The sequence below is a fragment of the Pavona decussata genome, unplaced genomic scaffold (genome assembly GCF_977016875.1).
Source record: "Pavona decussata unplaced genomic scaffold, jaPavDecu1.1 SCAFFOLD_52, whole genome shotgun sequence".
NCBI classification, from domain to species: Eukaryota; Metazoa; Cnidaria; class Anthozoa; order Scleractinia; family Agariciidae; genus Pavona; species Pavona decussata.
This window is the reverse complement of record NW_028145474.1, coordinates 427,239-446,415: the sequence shown is the minus strand read 5'-3', so window position 1 is coordinate 446,415 and position 19,177 is coordinate 427,239. Positions and strand designations below refer to the sequence as shown.

Sequence of the window (19,177 nt, the reverse complement as noted above, 5' to 3'; positions counted from 1 at the left end):
ACTCGCTTTTGTAATGAGGTTCAAAGCCTTAGAAATGGCCTATTTTAGCAGTAGCAGCAGAAGTAGTAATGATCTATTTTAACACGTTCTACAAAATGAGCAATGGACCTGTTTGAAGGTGCACGAAGGTGTAGTATTCATTCGTGTATGTTCCAAAACGTTTTGAACAAAAAATAAATGCCTTCCGATCAGCAACAAACAATGTCCTGATAAACAAAAACTTGTTTATCACCGCTAACTCTCTGTAAAGGAAAGGCAGCCGCTGTTTCCCGCCAACGAGATGGCTTATCACAGCCAAAAATAAATAAATAAATAAATAAATAAATAAATAAATAAAGTCAGCGTTGGCTCCCGCTTTGAAATATAGCAAAACAGTCAGTATAAAAAATACGGACTGAGGACTACGGACTGGGAAAAAACACGGACTACGGACCACGAACAAACTGTAATTTTTATTTAAGCTCAGATTTTATACCCAGTCCGCGTTTTATGCCCTAGTTCGTATTAAAACCCAGTCCGTAGTCCGCAGTCGATAATTATTCTCACCGATAGCAAAATGAGCTTTTTTTCGCCGGATATTTGTTGCACTCATTTCCAGATTTGTTTGGAAGCCAATATCGATTATTGTTTACCCGAAATCTTCATCAATATTTTATTAGAAAATTAACCAAACAATATATTAATCCTAGTGTCAATCAGTGCAATTTGACACTTCCCGTGTCGTGAACTCATTTCCATAGAAACAAGATTTCAGAGTTTACCACTAATAGTCCACTAAGGGTCAATTTGCGGCATAATACTTCGAAGATCATTGTACAGGTTTTTCGTAACAGTGTTTCTTTGAGTCCCTGAAGAATATGAGCGACAGAGAGGTAAGAGAAATCTTAAGTGAAGCAAAGCAATCCTTTGGGAATCGCTTTTCAAAGGTAGAATTGTTCGGGAACTAAACAATAGGGTATAAGCTTAAATTATCTGTCGATTATGGTTGACTTCATACAGCTAGCTTCAAACTTTTCGACTTTGCAATCTACGTTCATTTATCGTACTGTTTTCTTCGCCTGTTAAGGAGAGAAATACTGCAGATGCCGGAGCGCAAGAACATGAAGATGATGAGCCGGTGGACGAACAAGATCAGCAACTTGAGGACGAGGGATACCACGATACGACGACAGCTGGTATATAAATTTTACCCGCTAATAATGCAGAATTATGTGCCTAGCTTTATTTTGAAAAGCTTGCTTTTGTGTTCGAAATATAAACGGTTTGTTTGAGTTGATTTTAAGTGAACAAAATATATGGGATATATAGATTGTGAAAGCTTACATGTAAGACTTAAGTTGTACTACCGCAGAGCGATGCGTACGTAACAGATACCCTCTTTTGACCTTGGAGCGGTCGGCTTATCATAGTTTTGACCAGTTCCTCATACCTAAGGTGCAGTTTTACCCGCGTTGTTAACGCGTTATTTTGTTGTTTTGGTTTACCTAACATCTAACGTTTTTGGAAAATGTCTTTTCACATGAACATGTATAAGTTTATTGTGTTATTTATAGCGCCATTGTTTACTGATCGCAAAATGCTTCAGAATTTTAATCTAGCGTACGTGTGACCTGAAATTATGCCAAAGCTTAAACTAATAATTTCGCGGGTTTGGCCAAAGTGAATATCATCTGTCTCAATTTTTGCAGGGATAAGTATTGCTAATCTTCAATTTTCTTTAATGTTTCGTGACTAGAAAAGTTTTAACTGATCATGACCAAATAAAAACAATGAAAACCTCAAAATACAATGAAGCTAATTTCGTGGGTAAATTTCGTAACAGGATTATAAACGAGAGTCAAGTGGGGCCTATGAAATCCGCAAATGCATGTTTACTCTGAAAACTGAAATTACAGACTCTCCGCTAACATTTGACCCCGTTTGCAAGCTAAATAGCAAAATTCAATACCCTATTTGAGAAGAGTGGACAAAGCATATGCATACACAATTCAATCTTTACCCCAAAATTTTAATAAATATACGCGATAGGCGCGTAGTGGAACACCTGAGGAAATTCTCAGATTATAGAGTTCCCGTTTTCAAGAAAGGGAGGCCTTGGATGTGTGGACTTCAGAGTTAACAGTTAACTGATACTGTAAAGTAACTAGAAATACGTGATTCGCAAAACCTCGTGAAGCTAGGGCTGGATGGACAGTTGATTCAAAGTGATGTTGTCTTTTGTCTTTGCTCTGTGGTTTCCAGATGCCTCCTTCTTCTTCGCTGCTCGCGCTGACTTTTGTTGTTTAATCTCGAGCTCCCTCTGCGAATCTGTCTTGTCCCTTGTGCGTCATTTGCATAACAATTTGGTCGGGTTTCACCAAATATCATAAACATTTTTCACTGCTTGATGAATAAACACATTCAGCCCTCAATGAATAAACATGAGTTGCATCTGACACCAGCCTTGTCTTCCAACCTGTTGCTGCCTAGCAACCTTCCCTTTGTCTGACGTCATTCAAACTTTGTTTGCACTGTTGCCAGGCAACAGCACGGACACCTTCAAATTCACGCAGCTTAGCTCTACTTGGGCCTTTGGCCTGACAAATTTATTAACTTCGCTATGCTCAGGCTTCGCTTTGCGAGGAATTATAATTGTAAGGTAGCTAACCTTTCAAAATGACCTTCCCTGGTGAAAATCTTATGAGGATCTTTAAAGATCTTCAAAGATCTTCATGAAGATCTTTGAGGATCCTTATGAAGATCTTTGAGGATCCTTATGAAGATCTTTAAGGATCCTCAAAAATCCTTGCCAAGATCCTTAAGGGTCCTCAACTTTCTTGCCAAGATCCTTGAAGATCTTGGCCAAGATCTTTGAGGATCCTCAAAGATCCTTAAGGATCCTTGCAGATCTTGTAAAGATCTTTAAGGATCCTTTGCAGATCTTGCCAAGATCTTTGAAGATCCTTGAAGATCTTGGCCAAGATCTTTGAGGATCCTCAAAGATCCTTAAGGATCCTTTCAGACCTTGTAAAGATCTTTAAGGATCCTTTGCAGATCTTGCCAGGATCTTTGAGGATCTGCAAAGATCATTTGCAGAACTTGCCAAGATCTTAAAGGATCTTCAATTATGTTGCCAAAGATCTTAAAAGGATTTTCAAGGATCCTTTGCAGACCTTTTCAAGATCTTTGAGGATCTTCAATAACCTTGCCAAAGATCTTCAAGGATCCTACAGGATCCTTTGCAGCTCTTGCCAAGATCTTTGAAGATCTTCAATAATCTTGCAAAAGATCTTCAAGGATCCGGAATGAACCTTTTCAAGACCTTGTACTGCTTTGAACTTTCCAAAATCACAAGAACATTTGTGACTGAAATTTCCGGTGAGTCTCAGAATAAGCTGTTGAGAATGTACATGTAGTATGTAGATGAAAAAGAACATCAGCATGTCATAAAAGGGATAATTTTATTGAATAACCTATTTTAGTTAAGATTCAGGAATTTGTTTGTATATAAATGTAGGTCTGCAGTGCTAAATCAATACAAAGTAACTTGTGTAAATAAAATCAGAAATAGAAACAAAACTTTTAATATGTATTGTGAAAGAATAATATTCAGCAGATGGATATTTTACCTCAACCATGATGGACAAAATTTTGACTACAACATGAAGCCTGGGTATCACGATCATAATGTTATTGTGCAAGAAACTGTTATAATTTTTATTCTAAAATTTGGTTTGACAATTTCCAGTGAAAAAGTTAGTACAAGAAAATATAATAACAGAAAAACAATAACTTATAGCAAGCTCTGATTATGTACAAAAGTTCTAATGACAAGGCTACACAGTGCAACAAATTTCAACAGATGTTGTTCACAACATTAGTGCAAGTCAAAATTCCTGTCTAAATTATCAGCCTTTAACAAAACTTTAAAGTTACTGCCTTGTCTGCACAACCTTAACACATTTATAGTGGCTCAGAAAAATTGTTGTTTTTCCCTCGTGATGACCCACAAAATGTGGAATAACTATATTCTAGATAATGAATAATGTAACAAAACAGTGCAGTCACAACATCAGCTATAAAAATTTGATAGGCATAATAATTGTGCAAACACAGCGCTTAAAGACAAAAAAGTACCAATTTGCTTGTAATTTTCAATTCCATGATCAAAAGAATTTGACCCTCTAATTTGCTATTAAACTATCAGACATCAAGTAATGAATTCAAAACTCAAAAGTTACAAAATTTTATTTTTTCATTGTTCCTGAGCAGTATATATAGTAGTAGAAGTCACAATTCATAACCTTATTAAATCAGTTGAAAATAGGCTCCCCTGTTTACAAGTGACTTAGCTTATTGAGCAGGATATGGTGACTTCACACACTTTGAAGCTGCAGTATTGAGTCTCGGCCTTGACAACAACATTGAATTGAGTTGAAGATCTACAGCAAAAAGAGAAAAAATCATGCACTTTAGTCAGTTCTTCTGTGTGATTACAGTGTTCATATTCGTTTTTAACGCATGGTGCTGTTTTATTGTACATATGGGCATTATAATACTCCACAAACTGACCTTCAACTTCAATCAAATCACAGGCAAATTAAAGTAATGTTATACTCGACCGGATAAGTCACCACACAAATAAAGCTTGCAATTGATTCTCAGTACAACTACAATCATTTGATTATTCATTTCAACTTGCGCTAAAACTACAAACTTACCCCATAAAACGTTTGTAAATGTTTTATTTTAAAAATAAATAGGAAATGGCTACCTCGACAACCGAGATCAGATGAATTTGTAGCTAAATTCACAGAAGCACATGCATTCGTTTGGTTGAATTGTGCATCATACATTTTCAAGCCAGACTTTTATCAAAATCATTGATATTAAAGCCTACCTGTTTCTAAAAAGTAGTTGTCCACGTTTTGTTGCTTGAAGCCATCATTTTTCTAGCTTAAAAGAAGAAAAAACCGAGAAAATGTGCCTTGTTTTCTCGAGTCCTGCTAAAATCCAAAAGAAACGGTCTTTTTGCGAGCCTGCAGTGTATAGCTGCTGACCAAATTTGGCTTTGTTCGTGCCCAGTCTTCCAAGTCTGATGGAAATCCAAGATGGCTGCCGCTCTTGGCCCGGTGGTTTCCTTGTTTCCTTTATAAAAGAAGTATTGTGCAAGAAAGCGACAGGGTAATCATTTGATGAAGACTGTGAGCAAACTTTTAGCTATTGGAAATCACTTTTTATTTATAAGAATGAATTACTGAGTCTGAGTATCACTAAGACACTATCATGCTGCATGACAAGCACTGATCAGACAATCAGCTGAGTAAACTTATTCATTTGTCTATTGAATTATATCCTTTGGTGGAAAGCCATATTAAGCAGGAATCTTGGTGCAACATATCACAAATTTAAATTGCCAAAACAAAATTCCATGTTCCATGTCCCCATTTCTTTGAGACATCCAAGCAATAGTTCCAAGCAAAAAACCAGCAGTATTGATGACATTGCATTATTGCAACTTTCAGAGTTTTAGTGAACAGTCTGTACTTTCCAACACCCTTAAGGTATAATTATCTACTCTGGAAGCTCAAACTCAGTAGAAACAGAAATTTTAATTCTTATTTTGAAATGTAACAAATGTATTTGTTACTAAAGCGGGCAGATCTACCAACATTGTACATGTATGCCCGATGTCACTTTCTTTCCAACAAACTTTTTTAACTCTATATCTTCATCAAGAAACCACAAACTCTCAAATTTGCTGCCTCCACCTGCCCTTTCATCCCACAAGCTTAAGAGCAATTATCGAGCAATAATAGGCCATTTTACAGTTGTGTGCTTAGTGACCTGGTCTTGAATTGGAAGCGAGGCTGGGGTTGACCTTGTTTTGATACAGACCTCACTGCTTTTCATATGTAAATGCAAATAGTTAGCAGAAGAACAGTATGATCTGCATATGAAAAGCAGTGAGGTCTGTATCAAAACAAGGTCACCCCCAGCCTCGCTTAGAATCCAAGACGAGGTCACTTAGCACACAACTGTAAAATGAGCTATTCCGGTGTGCAAGACCAATCGTTAAAATAACTCTTTTATTATTAGTCATTAGTAGTAGTATATAGTTTTTTAAATAATGTCCTTTTTCCTCTCGCATAGTTCTATGCATTCTTCTGTATTATATGTTACCTGTAATTATGAATTTTTTTTCTATATTTTGTATATATATTTGTTTTTTAGTTTCATACAATTTAATTATTTGTACACGCAATTCAGTCTTCGGACTGCGAAGTGTATTTGAATAAACGGTCTTATTGATTAATAAAATAAATTACTAAATGCCTACACTGTAATTGCAAGTGTAATGGCCTTTTATTTTCCATCACCGGTTTTTTTCTATTTATCATAGGGGTCTTGCAAACATCCTCATTAAATCCTTGAAGCTCATGAAGGATCCTCGCAAAGGTCTTTGCAAGATCCTTACTATCAAGGATCCTTTTAAGATCCGTCAAAGATATTCAGCTTAATTTAAAAATCCTTTAGGATCCCTAAGGATCCTGACAAAGATCTTTGCAAGATCTTCGAAGGATCCTTATTAAATCGTTGAAGATTTTGGCGAAGATCTCTTGCAAGATCTTTGAAAGGATCTTTTAAAGATTCTTCAAAGATCCTCATTTAATCCTTGAGGATCCTGAAGGATCCTGGCAAAGATCTTTGCAGGATCTTTAAAAGGATCTTTCTAAGATTCTTTAAAGATCCTCATTAAATCCTTGAGGATCCTGGCAAAGATCTTTGCAAGATCTTTAAAAGGATCTTTCTAAGATTCTTTAAAGATCCTCATTAAATCCTTGAGGATCCTGGCAAAGATCTTTGCAAGATCTTTCAAAGGATCTTTGTAAGATTCTTCAAAGATCCTCATTAAATCCTTGAGGATCCTGAAGGATCCTTGCAAAGATCTTTGCAAGATCTGTAAAAGGATCTTTGTAAGATTCTTCAAAGATCCTCATCAAATCTTTGAGGATCTTGAAGGATTCTTGCAAAGATCTTTCCAGGAATCTTTGCAAGGATCTTAAGAAGATCCTTGCAAGATCCTTACCAATTCCTTGAGGATCTTTGCAGATAGTATAACAAGATCTTGCAAATGCAGGATCTTTGAAGATCTTTGGAGGATCTTCAAAGATCCTATAAGGATCCTTTGAGGATCTTTATCTTTAAAGATCTTTGGCAGGTCTTTGAAGATCTTTAAAGATCCTTGAAGATCCTGTAAAGTTTTTCACCAGGGTTACACTCATGGCAGATAAATTAAATTTATAGTAGAACTACCTCACTGTTGCAAGTATAAACAAGAATCCATTGTAACTGGCGATGACTGGCTCAGACGGATTTGACTCCTCTAGGCGATTATCAACTGGGCCATTGTTCCTACCTGCTCCCCTCACCACCCCCCCCCCCCCCCCCTCTGTCAACCTGCGGTAAACAAATGTTAGGAATATTATTGGTAAGACGACCAAAAATACTACAGATGCAAACAACTTTGTACATGCTAAAAGACTTGCCAGAAAAAAAAAACTCTGCTTGCAGGGTACTAGCCTCCCATGCAGACATCCTTAGGGATTGTCACGCGTTTCCTCCCAACAAAAAGCATGACGTACCCCTAAGGATGTCTGCATGGGAGGCTAGCAGGATACGTGTTGTGTAATGTCAACTCTTGGTGAAAAATGTGTGGTTTTTCATATAAACTTAGATCACCAAGATACAATGTCTGTGTGTGCAGGGGATTTCCTAAACAATTCAGTTTGAGCTCACATGGGTTTCAATTCATTTTAAAGGGCCAGGCACCGGGCAAACTGATCATCTGCGGACATGACTTTGCCAGGCTACTTCCAACATTCCCAACCAACTTTTTCAATTTAAAAGAACATATCCAAGTTATAACCATCCTGCCCTGGTGAACCAAATTTATCTCCTGCCCACCTGTTCAAATCTTGAGCTTGGCATTGGATGTTTGCAAAAATTATTATGGAATAGCTGTATAATGGGGTAAAGAATAAAAAATCAGATGGGTGTAAAATGGGGAAAAGCATCATTCTTTGAAAAATTTATTGCATTTTTTTAAAATTTGAACTCACTTTTCAGCTTAACTGATCTTTATATTTTAAAACTGCAAATTGTGCTTTTGTTTTCCTCCCTCAAAAAAAAAATGTCAAACCAGCAAGGCAATAAATAAACAGTTCCTAAATCCTCTCTTACTCTCTTACTTAATTTGAGGTAACTAATCACTATATAAATAAGAATGATGTTTTAATCAGAAAATGACACAGGCATACTCGGGAAACAAGTCTGAGTTCTCCTATCAGGAGTCGGATGCTCAGCTACCACTGAGCTACAGGAGACAGACTTGTGGGAGCTACGGCCATTAAACTAGGTTCATGGGGCATTAACGTCCTGCATACTGCTAGGATTGGAATGTCCAGGGGGGGCTGGCAGCTACCTTTGATCTTGCCGCTTTTCGGAAATAGATGATCGCCCCAGTAAAGAAATCTGTCAATCATTCGAAAACCGTAACGAGCATGCGCGAAATGCAAAGGATTCATGTGCTATTTTGTCCGTGGCGACTCGACGTGGAAAACGCAGTCGTATTTAGTTATTGTTTATTTACTGTTAGCATGTTTTTTTGCGGTAGTACGAAGTTTGAACACTACGATTAATCAAGACCACTGGAATGAGGTGCCAGCTTTGTTTCAGGTTATATTATTAGTAAAGCCGTCAACATTGAAATTGCGAGCGACATGTTCTCAGCTGAGCTAAGATTTTACCAGCGAGTGTATGTGGTGAAGAATATGATTTGTAATGTAGCGAACGATTATGGTTTTCGTCGTCTCAGGAAGATATTGTACGTCGACAAAATAGTAGATTTCAATTTCAATTCTTGTTCAGTTCTGAAGAAACTAGAAGCCACCACGCAGTGTTTCACGACTGTCATCGCAAAAGCCCAGAATGTAAGCTTATTTCTCAAGATCAGCTAGGAACTTTAATGTAAACTTATTAAAAGTATTTGTCCCACATTTTATACGTATTAACTGTTGAAAGCGTAGTTACGAATGAAACAACATGTCTATTTTATGGAATTCTCCCTCTGTTTAAATGTTGCGAGACGACAGTTATTCCTGTAAGTTTAATTTTGATGCACAAATGGTTTAAATGCATACACAAGGAAAACGGCTTGAGTCCTTAAGAAATTTTTAGGTAAGAAAATTTTGCAACTGGAAAGGATAGCTTATAAAGATCTCAGAAGATTGCTTAACATTGTTGTGAATAGAGCTACCAGGTTTGTATGAGCGGATGCAGGGGTGTTTGTCTCTTGTCTCTACAGGGAGATTAAGTTACATGAAAAGACATTCAGGTCCTTATTCTCTTGTGCAAAAAATTGGGAAGTTGAGTTCAGTAGTACGGGGTGAACAATGTACTGATACACTGAGATCCTGCAGAAACCACATGCATGTGCAGAAACCTTGGAAGGTACACGTAAATATTATTGTTTTACCTGTCACCCTTACAGATGTCCATGACCACCTGTATCGGTATGGTGGTTTTCCCCCATTGGTGGATGTCAAAATTGGGCTAGTGGGAATACACCCTAAAGCCCAACTGCAAGGGAGATACAGAAACAAATAGATCCCGGGATGGCAAATCAACCATATTTGGTTTCTCTATGTATATGCAACAGCCATTTCGAAGAAGACAAATCTAAATTATCACCCCTTGATTACTGAAATGTTTGTAGCAACTGGAGGATTAACCCAGCTGACCACATTACTCTGCAGTATAATTATGTAATCAGTACATGACAATATACATCAGAACTGTGACATATTGCAATATTGTTTAATTGGTACATATTGTGTAACATAGTCAAATGCAATTAGCATATTGTAAATTACGCAATTACTGCACATTTTCACGCACTTGCACAGTGTAATGACTGGCTGGAGTATTGCTGTTTAGCACCCTGCCTCTTCTATGTTTCAGTTCTCACCCCAGAGGTATGATAGACAAAATCTAAAATAATGAAAGATAACTTCACCTCTTTCTTTAAAATGATGAGATTTATTACCAAGCACACATACTAAATTCAAAAGTCAATATTTGTGGCTCACTTGGCAAAGTTGAAGAGCAAAGCGCTGCTTACATCACCTCTCAACTTTTCACCATTTAGAAGAGATTGAAAAAGAAAAATCTGTTGTTGAGAGTATGATAGTAACATATTTTAACTTAAGCAAAACAGAAAATTAGATCACCAGAACCTCCAGTTTGTTGACTCCCAGTATGTTGCTGTAAAGGGAGGAAATTCTACAGTGTACATAAATGAAAAAATAGGGAAGGTAATGATAAAGTGGAATGGAGGAAGTCTTACTACCTCTCTCGAGTGTCAATTTCTACAGGAGCAGGTCTAGCCTTGTGAACTATGTGTCAGATCTAACTAGTACTGATCCTTTCCGGGGTCAGCTAGTCGTTGGTTGCAGTATTTTCGTTTTTCGCCGCAGAATTTGCATCCGTGATCCCTCTTGATGACCAAACTTCAGGTAAAAAAGCGACCGAAACCTTCCTGTGATGTTTGGACGTCGAATAGCCAAATTGTTTCCGAATTTCTTAACTGGGGCGATCATGCAAACTCGGATCCAGGCCTCGCTGCTGGCCCCCCCTGGGAATGTCAATGTGTGGCATATGCGTAATGGAAATAATGTGATGGAATATGTTAAGTCTGGTTAATAAATGAGAATGATGTATTAATCAGTAAATGATTAAATAACTATATAGTTTGTATTGTGGCCCAGAAACTTTGCATCATCTTTATCTATATAATATATTGCCTGGACATAAGTGTGATGATATAAAAATTTGAATAATTTTGTAGCTTTGTGTGAATGTAATGTTCACTTCAACCATTCTTTTCTTAATGTGCAGTTCCAGATAAAATCCATACCAACCCCATGGAAGGTCATGCAAGGAAATTCCTAGGGGGAGGGAGGTCTTAAAAGTCAAAATTTTAGAAGCAAAGTATAAAGCTATTCTGGAACTTCCTGGGGGAGGGGGGTGCAAAACAAAACACCTTTCATGGGGGGAGTATGGGTATTTTCTGGAACTGCACAAGGTGATGTTGTATGTATGAGAATTAGAAAATAAAGCTTCACTGATAAAATTTATGATCCCATAGATGAAGATGAACAAGGCAAAAAAGAGACCACTGCTGGCCATGGTGAGAACAAGAGTCCTAAACATTCTGACAAGAAGGGCAAAGGTACCTCAAAGCCGCCTAGCTCCAGGGCGTCCACTCGCCTTGACTCCAAAACGCAACAGATGATGGCAGAGCTGCATAGACTGAAGTCTCAGATGATTGAATTCCAGCAGTCTATCCACAGACCTCCAGTGTAAGTAAAGAAGATTTGTGCTGTTATGGATACCCCAGATAGCAGGGTTACTGATAAGAGTGAAAAACTGATCCACTTTCTTGATAAAACAAACTCTTTTTAAGACCAGAACAAGTAAACAACAACACTATCCGGGGTAAATACCACACTCTGCTCCCTAAGGCAGAGACTTTCAGGTACAAGAGCAGAGACAATTTTTTAACATCTCTTGTGACAGACACCTTTTGGATGTGGACAACTCTATCCTTTTAGAACATAGTTTATAGATGTCTTACCAAGACATCCCTCTAGATAGACAATTCTATATACCACAAACACCTCTAAGGGAGATGTCTCTGAGACAGACACCTAATGTGGACACATGTTTAAGATAGACACCTCTAAGAGGAGCACTCCTCTAAGAGAGATGTCTCTGAGACAGACACCTCTAATGTGGACACATGTCTAAGATAGATGCCTCTATAAAGACAAACATTTTCAAGACAGACACCTCTTTAAGATGGGCACCTTACTAAGACAGACACCTCATAAAGTCTGACACCTCTAAGATATATACCTCTCTAAGACCTCACCTCACTAAGAGATACCTTTCTTAGACAGACACCTCATTAAGACACATTTCTGAGACAGACACCTCATTAACACAAACCTTTATGAGACAGACACCTCATAATGATGCACCTTTCTGAGACAGACACCTCTCAAGCTGGACACCTCTCTATGAGAGACACTGCTTCAAGGTGGCCACATCTCTATGACAGATAGAAGCCTCGATCTTTTAAAACATTTCTCTGAATTTCAAATCTCTTTAAAACAGGGAAACAAATCTCATTTAAGGTAGACACTTCTCCAATAATACCCTCCTACGCATTTGTTTTTCGGGGAGTCATCTTGTTTCAGGAAGGACTGTAATATGACGCCTTAAAAACAACTGTGTGGCAGGCTACTCCAAGAAGGACATCCTTCCATGTCCAGAATGCATGGGAACCTCTTTGAAGCAGATACCTCTCCAAGATAAACGTCTTTCTGAGACAGATAACTCTTTAAGATGGACGTGCATATTTAAAGCAGATGACAGTCAAAATTTAGTTTGCTTCAAACATGTTTGGGAAAATTTAAGTGACGTTAAATCCAGTTTAACTGGTGACAGACGTTTGTTTCATCAACAGGAGACCATTCGCTCCAGATATTTTTAACAGCTTGTCACCATATTACAACCAATACCTGGTCAACTGTACAATCCAAGATTTGCGGCAACAGGTATGAATGTTCTCTATTATTTTACTGTTTGTAGCTGTTACTCATAAGTTCTGAACATATTCACTGTTCATACTCACACTTGTGTGGCCCACATTGTCAGTGAGCATCCAATTATATCGGGGCTATATCTGGTGCTGAAAAAGACAGTCAATCATGAAGCATTGTCCACCCCAAATTCTGAGATTTCAAAATATGCTTACCAGTTGGACATGCTCAGTCTACCCACAAAAGTTTGTCTGTTTTTTTTGTTGTTGTTGTTGTTTTTTTTTTGTTAACTCAGCTGCAGATCACATGCATGCACTTACCATGTCAAAGCATAATTCCAAATTTAAGGAAGCCACATTTAATTTAATTTACTCCCTCTAATCCAAATTTTACTTTACTGCTTAACATTCTCTCGCCTTAGGTTAAGTTGAAATGGTTGTATGAGTGATTTGCAATCACCCCCAAAATATGTATAATTAATTTATGAAAACACCCTCCAAAGGGGATTATATGCACTAGTGGCTTGTGTCATGCCTCAGAAAGTTCCAAGTAGGCAGATGTCCAATCAATCACAATTTTTTCTGTAATGTTCAAAATTGAGGTATTTGCAGGTATTGGTAAGCAAGAAAAAACTTATATCCAAAACTGCTGGTCTGTAGTAAGCCCCTCTTTTATATTTGATATTCAGGAACTAACAATCCCCAGAGGTTATGGACACAGGCCAACAGCTCTTGGAGTAGTAGGTAAGAAATAATGTCCCATCAAAAATTTCTGACCTAAAGGAATTTAATCAGGATCCAAGATGCACATTCTTGGTGTCAGTTGAGAAAATGGCAAGCTGGCCGTCCTGGGTGCCCTCCCCAACAAGAACCTTCTTTATTAATCACCTCTATTGATTGTTTCAAGAAATACAACAGTTTGCAATAAATTTATATAGCAGAAATTGGACTGGGTATGAATGAAAGATTTCTATTCCTCCGTTATGAATCTATCACGTCTATCACGAGATAAGAACTTAGTGCGATATATGACACCTTTTTTCTCTTCGTTTTTTAGATCCAGAAGTTGCATGGAAAATGGATAAGTAAGTAATCCTAATGGAGCGGTTTTCAATTGAATGTCGAAAGTAATTTCGCGTTTGCTGTGGTTTTGCTTTACTACACTCAATGATTGGTTGGCAAAGTTCGCGCCATTTTCTCAACCAATGGGAAACCAAAGCAAAACCAATCGTGCTTGGTCGCACGCGTTTTCCCGCGCTTGACGCACGTTACATGTATTTGCTTCGAGTTCTGATTGGCTGATTGTGCTGTTTACATCTGTTGTGATTGGCCAGAGAAATTACATTGGTTTTGGTTTTAGAGCGGTTTTCAATTGAGTGTCGAAAGTAATTGCGTTTTTGCTTTGGTTTTGCATTATTACGCTCAGTGATTGGTTGATAAAACTCGTGCCACTTTCTCAACCAATAAGATGTAAAACCAAAACCAATCGTGCCTCGCCCGCACGTGTTTTCCCGCGCTTGGCGCCGGTTACATGTATTTGCTTTGAATTCTGATTGGTTCATTGCGATGTTTGTGTCTGTTTTGATTGGTCAGAGTAATTACTTCGGTTTTGGTTTTAGACGCTCGATTGGAAACCGCTCTACAACACTTAATTGAAAAAAGCTCTAAATTCAATTCATTCAGAGTTAACTTGGTTTTCATATAGTTTATTGAGGTTGGCAGCATTTAGTGACATTCTGCTCTTTTTTTGTCAGCTTTCCTAATCCAGTTCAACAGTCAAGGCTTCCCGGAAGGCTTTTTCACGCAGCAGATTGGTATGAACACCAGGGGCGCCTTCAATTTAGCCAAAATTTTTGGTTTAAAATTCCAGAAACCTTATTGTGTCAAATGGAAAGAGTTGAAAAGGCTTTGTCCGTCATGGCAAAGGGCCTCGTTTTAAGTTCATTGAGAGATAAAAAAAAAATTACATGATGGCAAACGAAGTCAAGGAGATCGAAATGAAGTTGTATTTAAAACGGTTTTTGGAATTGAAATATATGAATTTCATATATTTGAACTGCGAATGAAAGAATTAATAAATGAGAAACCATCGCAATATTAAGCCACCGGCTGGCCTGGTCATTCTGTGAATTCGTAACATACCCGTTGCGGTGGAGGCCTGCATTAAAACCATCGACATAACTGCGATGGTTTCTAAAAAGTGGAGTATATGTCCGGAGGTCGTCGTGTTTTCCGGAAATTTTTCGGTGAATCCTCGCATTTCATGTGCATCAGTCAACCGGTTGAATTTTGGCTAAATGGAAATCGTCCCATTATTAAAGATGACCAGTTAACTTGACGCGTTCAAACGTTTGCGTTGCATGCAGATCGTTAGAATTCCCATCCTACACGCCAAGTGCACCTGAGAAAGAAGTTCAATTTAGTGTCTTACCTGAGACTCTTTTTCCTGATCCTAGTTCACAAAATATATTCTATGTCCTTTGCATTGATAATGACCTCAACAGTGTAGTATAGCAAAAAGTTCCAAAGAGATAATGTGACAGTTACCTTGCGCCGACAAACGTTTTCAATGTTGTTGTTGTTGTTTTTTTTGGTTGCTTTAATATTGTTGCAAACAAGGGTGACTGGAGAGAGACGCGCCTGAGAATTCACGGCCACTTAGGTGCTTTGTGCCTCGCGAGTTGGCGCTTTTATTGATCCGCGTCTCCCTCCGAGAATTTCGAGAGAAAAATACAACTGTTGTGTAGTCTGTGTGAAGCGCGAAAAAGAAACTGTTTTTTTAGCGTCTCTCTCCAGTCACTCATCCATTTCCTCACTCGCTTCAGGCTTCTCTTATGAATACCCCGCGCGTTCTTACGACGGAGAAGCGTAAAACTGCTTTTCGCACCAATTTCAATGCGAGAAATTGTTTTGACTCATTTACGTTATCATTTCAGGAGCAGAAATACGGCCAAGTCACGTGACAATCAAGGCAGCACTCGACTGCCGCCTTTACCAATGCCGAGTTTTCCAAAATTCAACCAATCAAATTATCAACCAAACAAAATGACGTATGATGAGTTGGTAAACTTCAGGTAAAAAATCCTACATTAGTTTTATCGCACCAGGCGTAGTAAATGATTTGAACTTATGTTAGACGAGCTTTCGCAATGTCTGAAAAGAATAACCCAATTGTATATAGCTTACGCACGGAGCGAGGAAATGACCAGGTAGAGAGGCTATAAGACGTGTCTTTTGGACAAGTTTTAAATCCGATTTCATTGTAAGATGAAAGGTTTTCTCTCATATAGTTTACTACGTACTAGCCTTTTGTGTAAATTACTCTGAAAAGCCCACAGGGATTGCTCAGTGAAGTATTTTTTAGATATATATATTATTGTTCTTAGAAAAAATGGGAAGGAAATTGTTTCTTGTCTAAGGAGACAAATACATGGCAGAGATCAAAGCAAACCAACGAAAAATTGATTGATTAGTTGAATGAAATCCTAAACTGGGACCACAGGGATGAAAGCTGTTGATTATGACTTTCCTGTCATGCTGTTTGGAATTTAACGCATTTTACATAAAACATAATGTTTCGGTTAGAATTTCGTACTAAAAAGGAGATAATTTTGCCTTGTTAAATTAATTCGTGATTTGTGACCTTGCTTGAGAAAGCGGACTCACGCATGCGCAGACCGTGACAGTGTCCCTTTTTTTCTATTTTTTTTAGGCACGATTTGAATCACACATACGAAAAACAAGCAGAAAAGCAAGCCAAAGTGGATTATGAGAGAACAGTTCAAGACTGGCATAGAATGAACCTCTCTGAACTCAAGAAGCTGCCCCCAAGCCCACGATATCACATCAAGGAAGCCATTGTGTCGTATCTCGGGACATCTCGAGGGTCCAGCCGGGCAATTAAACCGCTGACCAAAGAACTGAAAGTAACCAATTCCAAACCAATTGTTCAGCAGTGAAATGTTAGCGGAGGGTCTGCATGAGGTTAACTGAGAGTATATAGCTGAGAATTGGCCAAATTGCTAACTGTCAGCTGAGAAATGGCAGGTCTTTTAACTAATGGCCGGGAAACCTTTAGAAAACTGTTAGCTGAGATGGCTAAACTTTGATCGAGCAAAGTGTAAATTTTAGTTGAAAATAGCTTGCCAATAACTGTATAGTTGATGCCTGGAAAGTAAGTTGCTAACGAAGATGGTTCGGAGCTCCTCGCAAGTCTGTTTCCAAAAGCGTGAGGTCATCAGAAGATGATAAACAGTGTTCGTAGTGTCTCGTAAAGATATTGGAATCACTCGAAAGTTCTTCGGGAATCTTCGGATGATACTCGACACTTTTCGGCTAATAAAAGGGACACGTTGATTCGATACAAAACCGCAGAAACACGTGTGAGAACGAAAGTGAACTAAGATCCGTCATAATCAACTGATAGTTGAGAAATGGCCGAAATTCTAGCTGATAGCTGAGAAATGTCCTAGCTTTTAACTGATAGCTGATGATCGAGCACCCTCATGTAGACCCTCTTAGTAGAGATTACCTAGATCTGTGGGCAAGCCTGATAGGGCGCTTTACATTTGTCATAACTGGCCGGCCAGCCCAGTCAATTTGTAAACGGGATGCACCAACTTGAAGGATGTTTTATCCTCGTCCTTCGAATTTCTTCAAAATAGCGCGTACCATTTTCGGAGTGATTATTTTTCCAGATTTTGCAGCACCATCCCTTCAAAATGATGTGTTCGATATACAGTTCTGACAAATAACAAGCGCCCTTATAGTTACGATAGACTGCAAGCAGTCCCTTTTTTTCACCTAACTTACGTGGCACGCGTTTTATGCTGCTAATTTGTATAATTTCTACTTTTGCTCTCGTGTGTAGGATCAGTAAGGCAAAAAGAACGGCTGTTCAAAATATATAGGGCCGTTTACATGGGTGAGTTTCGATGCAATTTTACGGCGAAATATCGAATCGCCCATGTAATTTAACCGGGATTTTTGCTACACTTTCGCGGTGCCTTTCATCGCGAACATAAAAGGGACCATATAGGATAGCTTGTGGGATCCCAAGGAAACTTTGAGTTCAGGGCCCAGTTGTTGAAAGCCCGTTTAGGCTAATCCTGGGTTAACGTCAACTTTGATTCAAGCTTAATTACTAATCAATGAAGATTTTGCAAAAGAGCTTTGTCCCTCAGTTTTGGCGTACCTGTCTTTACCATGGGCTTAGAAAGAGAGTTGAAAACCTCGGTTAACTTTTAATCGTGGATTAGCGTTAGTCAGCTATCGAACAACTGGGCCCTGTTTGCCAATGGCGTCCAAAGAGCCTGTTGGCAGACTCCTTACGTGTTTTAAAAGAAAAGTCTGGAAAACAAAAACAAGTGTTATTTCCGGCGAGATTCGCCACTTCCTCAAATGCACCAAACCTTGAATTTGGGTACTTCATATAAGACGGACTTTTTGTCATTTTCATATGACTTCATGTTTGACAGAGTTATTTAAGGTTAGGGGACACCTTGTGATGTCTGTCATACAGTTCACCAATCTCATTAGCGTGCATTTCTGGACATACCGTACTTTCACCGTAAACAAAGCTTTTTTTTGTTTGTTTTGTTTTTGTTTTTGTTTTTTACAATATTTTTACTTCGATTTCTTGAAAATGTTTCTCCCCGACCTCACTTTTGTTTTCCGGACAGATAGAACTGAAATAGAATAATAATGCCGCTTACACCTCATGCCGACGAAAATGAAATAATTTTTAGACGCCTTCTGAACAGTTTTTTTTGTGTGTGTGAAGAACTTACAGTTGTAAGCTTAACAGCGAGCAAACAATTGCATAGGAAATATGAGTTTTAAAAAACTTTTTACGCAGCGTTTTATACCTAGACAGTGTTCAATGCCTGAGCCAATTGCCAGGCTTCTACCATTTACATGCTAGACCTTACATCATAATAACAGAGACATGAATGGGGTATTCAGAAGATTTAACCATTTAGAAAGGACGAAATAACTAGTATCCAGACAGAATTGCAACATACTAAGATAGAATTATAGATAAATGCCTAGACAATGAATACAATGGTACACTACAGTACCAGGTACCGAGTTTTATCTTTGTACCGAGTTTTAAGAATTACCGAGTTTTAAGCTTTGTAACCTTTGTACCGAGTTTTAAGAATTACCAGCAATGCCCCACAGGGTGAAAGGCGTCACGTTCCATTAACTGTGTTTTACAATTTTGTTGTAAAACTCTCTTAATATGAATTTACCCTATATGTTATTGATATTTGTAGCGCCCATTTTTCATTTCTTTTACATCTAAATAGTCTTATTAGTAACTCGGACGTGTTTTGAATGACCTCTCTGTAATTTTAAATAGACTTGCTAAAATAAATCGAGCATTTTAGACGCTTTAGAGAGTTGTACACACAGTAGAAACCCGTTAACTTGAACTACAGTCGACTCCCGATAACTCGAACCCTCGCTAACTCGAAACTCGCGCTAACTCGAACCAATTTTCCTTTCCTTTCAGGTCGTTTTCTCTGT

The 19,177-nt window shown here is 38.2% G+C and overlaps 1 protein-coding gene and 1 long non-coding RNA gene across 3 annotated transcripts; one reads left to right on the top strand and one right to left on the bottom strand.

Annotated features, from left to right (window-relative positions):
• The first annotated feature begins 711 nt into the window (after positions 1–711).
• On the top strand, positions 712–19,046 carry LOC146480759 (uncharacterized). 2 transcript variants are annotated; one of them, XR_014864588.1, is made up of 10 exons: positions 712–872; positions 1,067–1,175; positions 11,189–11,402; positions 12,572–12,662; positions 13,336–13,390; positions 13,704–13,731; positions 14,401–14,460; positions 15,583–15,720; positions 16,359–16,824; positions 16,891–19,046. XR_014864588.1 is itself a non-coding variant. In XM_085109096.1 (9 exons), exons 1-9 carry the CDS (start codon positions 858–860, stop codon positions 16,603–16,605), a joined length of 957 nt encoding a protein of 318 aa, XP_084965222.1. In that variant the 5' UTR covers positions 712–857; the 3' UTR covers positions 16,606–19,046. The 2 variants fall into 2 exon arrangements, 1 of the variants encoding a protein (XP_084965222.1); XM_085109096.1 differs by having other exon boundaries at positions 16,359–19,046.
• On the bottom strand, positions 4,213–6,874 carry LOC146480760 (uncharacterized). Its single transcript, XR_014864581.1, has 2 exons — positions 4,880–6,874; positions 4,213–4,421 (listed from the first exon to the last, which is right to left on the bottom strand). It is a non-coding gene; the product is annotated as an uncharacterized LOC146480760 (long non-coding RNA).
• Positions 19,047–19,177: the final 131 nt, after the last annotated feature.